Source organism: Sinocyclocheilus rhinocerous, unplaced genomic scaffold, assembly GCF_001515625.1.
Source record: "Sinocyclocheilus rhinocerous isolate Xijiao unplaced genomic scaffold, SAMN03320098_v1.1 scaffold841, whole genome shotgun sequence".
Classification (NCBI taxonomy): domain Eukaryota; kingdom Metazoa; phylum Chordata; class Actinopteri; order Cypriniformes; family Cyprinidae; genus Sinocyclocheilus; species Sinocyclocheilus rhinocerous.
Genome location: NW_015656197.1, coordinates 321,566 through 329,341, shown reverse-complemented (window position 1 = coordinate 329,341; position 7,776 = coordinate 321,566). Strand labels below are relative to the sequence as shown.

Sequence of the window (7,776 nt, the reverse complement as noted above, 5' to 3'; positions counted from 1 at the left end):
CACTTTCACAAGTTATTAACGTTTATAAATCATTAATATATGGCTAATTACATTAAGGTTCACAGATAATATTGGAATTAACATTTTCAATATTAATATCTCATCAAGTCATGGTTGTGCTTTTATGATTTTTCCCCAAAAATAAAAATCAAGATTTAATCATTTCATCTTGATAAAAAAAAAAAATATTGGTTTCTAATCATTGCTGTGGATAGGCATCATGGACTTTTGCGGAGAATCATGGGTAAGGTACAGAGTAGATTCTGGTAGGAAACATTGTAAGAAAAGTAACACGAGTCATGAGATAGAAATGAGAACACCATAAATACAACACCCTTCAGTCTTGCTATAATAATACATTTTTGCTGCATCATGAAATAAATCAGGAATCTGGTTTTGAGTGAAATAAGTATTTATAAATATATTTGTTAAGCATTTATAACATGTGAGTTAAAAATGGCTCACTATTTTGCAGGTATTGCATTAAAATCACCCTTTTACTCATGCATTTATAACTGCTTATCAATGATTTATAATGCATTTGTAAGTGAGTTATTAGTCATTTATTAACACCTTTATAAACCCTTTATAAAGGGAACCTTAATGTAAAGTGTTACCCTTAACTTTTTAAAACTTACTTAACATATTAAACGTTAACTTTTTTGATGTACTAAAAAAGTTACCATTAAATAAAATAAAAAAATATACCATCTTTATGTTGTTTGTACAGCTGTTTGAAGATTTAATGTGAAAATATATTTATGATTACAAAATCTAATGTTTGGTGCGATTAATTGTGATTAATTACCTAAAAAGTGTGATTTTTTTTTAAACATTTGACCATACTAATATACTGACCATATTAATACTGATCGTACAAATATATACAAATATAATCGCCATATAATTGTTATAAATATAAAAACACAACAACTTAAAAGCCCCAGTTTTTGTAATCGATTGATTTTTTTTATTTTTTTTATGTTATTAAATCAACATTTCTCTACTTATCTTTTATGTTTTTTTTTTTTCTTCTTTTTTTTTTTTGGAGAATCAGTTTTGTTTCTCAAATAAATTCATTTCAATTTAATGATGTTTTTACTGGAAATCAACAAAATTTCTGATTGCAAACATGATTTTTTGTTGTTGTTATGTTAGGATTCCTTGTGAGCAAACATTTTGAGCTGATTAAAAAGTTTGGCATCCTCTGTTTGTGTGTGTATCATCTGTTATCATCAAAGGCCAGACGAATCATTGGTGATTTCGGGATTCCAATCTCTATACTCATCTCCGTGCTGGTGGACTGCATCATCCCTGAGACATACACACAGGTAACCGCACTGTTAAACTGTCATGTGCAGTATGTATACTACCACAAAGAAGCTTGCTCTTCTTATTAAGCACTGGCCTGTAATTGGAGCCAGGTTTCTTCCGAGTCTGTATTACAGTGTGGTAGGTTTGGCAGAGCGCTGTAACCAATGAATCCTTGTGTTACGAGCGCTTGTGTTTTTGTGGTTGCAGAAGCTGAACGTCCCTTCTGGTTTCTCGGTCACATCTCCGGACAAACGGAGCTGGTTTATCAGCCCCTTTGGAGATAAACAGCCTTTCCCTGTTTGGATGATGGGGGCCTCAGTGATCCCGGCCCTGCTGGTTTTTATCCTCATATTCATGGAGACTCAAATCACCACGTGAGTAAGCTGACAGATCCTTCGAGAGACGTTCTGTCTAAGCTCAGATGGAAATGCAATACAATTACAATGCTTTTGTGGCTCATTGCATCAAGTTCGTCCTGTCTGCAGCTTGATAGTGAGCAAGAAGGAGCGGCATTTGGTCAAGGGTTCTGGCTTTCATCTGGACCTGCTTCTGATAGTGACTTTAGGAGCTATCTGCCCGCTCTTCGGTCTGCCCTGGCTGACTGCCGCCACTGTGCGCTCGGTGACTCACGTGAATGCACTGACAGTCATGAGCAAAGCCATTGCCCCCGGAGAGAAGCCCATGATCCAAGAAGTTAAAGAGCAGAGGGTGACAGGGATGTGTGTGTCTATCCTAGTGGGTAAGAAACACTAAAACACAATTGTGTAGAACCGTGTTAATTCACCTGTGACTACAAATTCTATATAAACTTCCTGTGATGCAAAGCTGAATTTTCAGCATCATTACTCCAGTCTTCAGTGTCATATGATCCTTCAAAAATCATTGTAATATGCTGACTTGCTGCTCAAAAAAAAATAAAAATAAAAAATAATCATATTTTTAATCCAGGATTGTTTGATAAATAAAAAGTTCAAAAGAACAGCATTTGTTTGAAATATATATTTTTGTAAACTCTTTACTGTCCTTTTTAATCAATTTAATCCTTGCTGAATAAAAGAAAAAAATCTTACTGACCTCAAACCAGTGTGTGCTGCATTCACTTTCAGTCAGTATCACTATAATCACAAGATTGTTATGATGTCAATGTTTATACCAGCAAAGATATTTCATGTTTGAGTTTGATGACAATATAATATTTAATCACATTAATTTACACATTAATTTAAATCACATTAACTGGGTAGCATCAGCTGTAAGGGAAAAGTCAGAGCTTGCAGTTGCAATTATGAATTTGACAGAAGTTTTTACTACTCCAAAAACCTGCAATTACAATGAACACACCAGAAATGTGTTGCGTTGCTTGATAATCGTGAACTTCCTACATTTAAAAAAAAAAAGTACTTAACATAGGTTGGCATACCATGATTTCACTATGGTTAAAGGGATAGTTCACCTAAAAATGAATAGTCTGTCATAATTTACTCACCCTCAAGTTGTTCAAAACCTGTTTGAGTTTCTTTCTGCTGCTTAACACAAAATAAGATATTTTTACCAATGTGGGTAACCAAACAGTTTTTGGTCCCCATTGACTTTCATAGTATTTTTTTATTTTCATACTTTGGAAGTCAGTAGAATATAATTCTTCTGTTGAACAGGTTCGGAACAACTTGAGGGTGGGTAAAAGACAGAATTGACATTTTTGGGTGAACTATCCCTTTAAGAGGGGGTTTTTGTACTCAGCCTCATGTTGTGCATAAGAACATGATAGTAAAACCATGGTCAACTTACTGTAATGCATTAACAACATCTGTTTTATATGTCAGACCACTCAAGTTTCCTAGTTGACATGAATATTTTTCAGAGAATACTATTCAATTAAATTAGGTAGAAAAACTTTCCTGATTCTGTCAATCGCATCACCTCTGTGCAGGGTTGTCTATAGTGATGACAGATGTGCTGCGTCATATTCCTCTGGCTGTGCTGTTTGGGATATTTCTGTACATGGGCGTCACGTCTCTTACTGGTATCCAGCTTTATGAGCGAATCACACTCATGGTCACACCTGCTAAACATCACCCTGACCACATCTATGTTACCAAGGTAAGCACTTTTTCCTGAGACTTTGAGGTAGTAGTGATGTTATTTACAAATGCAGTGCTGACAGCTTATTATATGTGTTTGTGTTTGATTTCCACACAGTAGATGCTACAAGTTTGTACTAAATTGACATCTGGATTCTGTTTGAAAGCTTTCGAAGCACCCACAAGGTGGTGCACAAATCACCATTTCATTTCGCACTTTTTAACACAACCCTAAAAATGAAAACTACTAACCACATTTGACAAATTTGAACACTGTGCATTGTTCAAAAGTCTGAGACTACATTGGAAATCAAGTATTGAAAATCTAATTTAAAATTTGAAATCAACAAAGTATTGAAACAAAGAAATCAAACAAATAGGAACTATTTGCACCATTTCTAGGAGACTTATGAAATAAGCAAAGTTGTGCCTGACAATATACAAAAATAATACATATTACATTTAAAAAAGGCAAAATAGAAGCTTTTCACTAGACCTTGTTATAATTCTAGGCATGATTTGTTTCACATACAGGTGAAGACATGGCGTATGAACATGTTCACCATCATTCAGTTGCTGTGTATCGCCCTGCTGTGGGTGGTGAAGTCGACAGTAGCCTCTCTGGCCTTTCCCTTCATCCTAATCATGACCGTACCTCTGCGTAGACTCATCCTGACCAGGATCTTTGAGGAGAGAGAGCTTGCAGCGGTGAGTTCATCAGTCAGCTGAGAAAATCCACCTGGTGTTGATTTCATTTTAAAATGTCGTTTTTGTTCTTGCAGTTGGATGCTGATGAGTATTCGCCCAATTTTGATGAAGATGGACGGGATGAGTACAACGAGATTCACATGCTTGTCTAGTCACACGGCTCGCCTCTTCTTCACTGACCAATCGAATGCAGGTCTCTGGATAATGGGAAAGATGTACGGAATGGGAAGAACTCCGATGCACTGCCCTCTTTCAGAATTATTTCACGTGTACTTTGAAATTTTCTAAACCTCCGTTCTAAAAAGAACCACAGATCATGTTCTGGATACTATTTTCCTTTTTCTCCGAAATGTGGCCTACATGTTTGTCTGCTGCTGCCCAGTGACCTTTGAATATGAGATTAGACACAACCCGTGCACCTTAGACCTCCCAAAGTGCAATGATGGTGAGACTAATCCAATAGGTTGGTTCTTACACCTCCTATTCACCCCATCCCAATGCACTGCACCCATGCAGTCCAGACCTACTGCCTGTAGATCTTAGTTGCCTTGTACTTTACTGTAGGCACTGACCACAGAGTCTGAATATTACAGTAGCATGACCTCTCAGTGCCCTTAGAGTGGTCGGTTCCTTTGCTGTGCTTGAAAACAGTAGTGCAGTCCCTTTAGACGTACTTTATGCAGTAGTGATATTATTTTGATCGATGTATGCAGTAGTTACAATACATTTAAAGGTGCTATAAGTGATTTTTAAAAACGGAATAGCATGCAGAAAATGTCCCTGCTTCCTGACAGATGTCACTCTCAGACTGTCAGTCATTTTGAATTCTTTGGCTTGTGGGGGTTAGCGAAACGGCTAACATTGCTTACAGCACCTTTAATAGGAAAAAAAAAAACATTACTTAGCTCATGATTTCCTTTCCAAACAGATTCACTGCTAAAAGTATATTTTATTTTATTTTATTTTATTTTATTATTTTCTTTCTTTCTTTCTTTCTTTCTTTTGTTTCCATCAGAAGTTGTTGTTTAGCTCTCAGTACATGATTTCATTCCAAACAAATTTGCATTCAAAGTGTATTTTATTTAAATTATTATAAATTTTTTTTTAATCAGTGAATTTATTTTTATTCATTATCATCTCATTTTGTTTTGGTTTATTTGCCTTGAAGATTCCCTTTTTTTTTTTTGAGCAGCTCAGCTTTTCTTGCTATATATAAATTTAGCATTTAGAATTTATATAGGTTTTAATGCCCAAATATGTTGCTGTTATAAATATTAGTGTGTTTGTGTGCGCATTTTCAATATTACCCTTTTCAAAGAACTAATTCCATTCCTTATGCTGTTATACTGCAGTGTATTCGGGAACAGTTCAACTGAAATAGGTTAAAGCCAATTAAACTTGGATTTGGTCGATTGCATAAATGCTAACAATGCTATTTCCAAAGGCTGTCAAACTGCCAGTGAGCGAGAGACTTTGGCTTCGATGAAACATGCTGCCAAATTGTTAGTTAGGTTCATGGAGAGTAGCGACAAACTTTAGCTATTTTAAAAGGAAGCACATGACCTTTTAAAATCTTTGCTAAGCCAACAAATCCATGTTTCCCTTGCCTTCAAAGGCGATGTGTATTAATATTTTCTATATTAAAAAATCTTTATTCCAAACCCAACTTCATATGCAACAACATTAAAAACATTGCTCTGTTTGAGCATCCTAATCAACCTGACAAGATCAGCCAATGAGTTGAGTTTGGGGCGGGACTAGCAGTTTGACCGGCCAATAGGAGATGTGGAGGAACTTTCAGGTAACCTGTTTGCAATTCCATTTGGAGAAAAAAAGAAATTACACACTTCACCTTTAACATCTTCATCTCTATCCCTTTGCGAACAAAACAGCCTCATACAGACCTGAAAACAGGACGAATCGTTCCATTACACTCATGTTTTGAGTTCGGACAATTACCTTTAGAGAAAGCTGCCCTTTGGACTGTAAATATCGTGCCGTCCATGCGTGTATTGAATTTGTTTATGCGTAATACAGACTCCTTGGCCTAGTCACGCTAGACTAGCTCATTTCATCACAAATACATATTCCACATGTGTTTCTTTTTGCTCATCGTTTCCCCAGTTTTTAGTGTGAAAACAAGAGGAAATTGTGCAATAAAGAAATATCTGTCTTGCAGTGCTGTGCTACTCTGAATAGATATGTTTAGTTTCTTGGAAAGCACAAGCCTAAGTGCTGCTCTCGAGCCTAAGAGCAGTAAGTGGAGATCTTTGGTTGTGAATGGCAGGTCTTTAAAGCACTTAATGTGAAGCCACACATCAGACGTGTTTTACCATGTAACCTTAGTTGAGCCATCGGATAGCTCTGTGCGAACGCCAAAAGGGTAGAACGTTGGTTTTTAATTTTTTCCCCTCAGCATTTATCAATTGGGATGCAGCTGAGAGATGAAATTGGATGAGAACAAGCTGGCTGTAATGCTTTAGAATCAGATTCCCAATGTTTGAAGACTTTGGCAGGCTCATCGCATGGTAAGCAACAGATCTTAGCTTCAGCAACAAATGTTAGCATCCCAAAGGCAAATGTCATTGCTTAGAAGTGGCTCTTTTCGTAGCTCAGGAGATTTGTTGGAGTTCTCAGTGAGGTTTCATGGAAAAATGGCAATTGGGTTTGACTTATATCTGATGAAACAGGATTTTTAATAAGACAAAATGAAGGGTCGTACTTGAATTTATTTAACATTTAATTGGATTGTGAAAAGTGAGTGTTAAATGCCCAAATGGTGACAGGTGATGAAGGGCGGGGCTAAAATATAAGAGCGCTTAATGATGTCAGCAGAAAACATAATTTTTGTCTGAATAATGTGCACCAAAGCCAGGATTGTTCATTAATGAAGTAAGTAGGATTAATTTTGAATTTGGTCTTGAAAAGAACTGATGGAAAATGTGGAGCAATTTTGGAGCATTTCCTCCATTTTTTCTCCATTTATTCTCATTGCCAATCATGCTTGAGAAAAGATAATATGAAGATATTCAATAAATATTCCGTATGATTTTTCTTCCCTGTTGGGTTGAAATGAAGCTCCTCTGGCACTTTTAGAGCTGTTGTCTGCTTGGGGTTACTAGTTTCTTATATATCTTGAAGATATTTGTTGCTTTATGGACGGTCTGAAGTTTATTGCACTGCCATTGCTGTTCAAACTGCCGTAACTTGATCTCTGCAGGCTTGCTTTGGTTTTTCTGAGTAAATACAATCTAAGCAACAGAAAGGAGCATAAAAGAAACAGAGAGACTTGTTTTTGGGTTTTGAATTTGTCAATCTTTATCTTCCACTGTGAATTAGCACTAAACGCTAAGTTGCACAGATCTGTCTATTGCACTATTTACATAATTGGTTTGATCCATGGATTGTGAACATACAGGCCCAACTTTGTAGCGGTGTCACATTTGAGAGCCCAAGCAGTGAAGTTTTGGATGCACCTTATTATAGTTGTTGGTTTTCGTACAATTTTTTGTCTTTAAGTCTTTGGAAGCCTTAAACCAATTTTGAGCTTGTCAGACTCTTTAGCACCTAGTTGATTGGTCGCCATCTTGGATTTTTAATCAATTGTGCTGCTCCTCTTACAAATTTCATCCAGTCATTTCATAGGCTACGTTCACACTGCAGCCTTAGTGCT

At 36.3% G+C, this 7,776-nt stretch overlaps 1 protein-coding gene across 1 annotated transcript in view; it reads left to right on the top strand.

The window, feature by feature from the left end:
• The window catches only part of LOC107719879 (anion exchange protein 3-like), a gene marked incomplete at its 5' end in the record, with an annotated part of 43,804 nt that extends 38,910 nt beyond the window's left edge, over window positions 1–4,894 (top strand). Inside the window, 6 exons of the mRNA XM_016527422.1 lie at window positions 1,242–1,331; window positions 1,522–1,688; window positions 1,800–2,053; window positions 3,245–3,414; window positions 3,930–4,103; window positions 4,178–4,894. Of these exons, the coding sequence (XP_016382908.1) occupies window positions 1,242–1,331; window positions 1,522–1,688; window positions 1,800–2,053; window positions 3,245–3,414; window positions 3,930–4,103; window positions 4,178–4,255 (933 nt within the window). The remainder of the gene's footprint in view (window positions 1–1,241; window positions 1,332–1,521; window positions 1,689–1,799; window positions 2,054–3,244; window positions 3,415–3,929; window positions 4,104–4,177) is intronic.
• Between the last annotated feature and the right edge of the window lie 2,882 nt (window positions 4,895–7,776).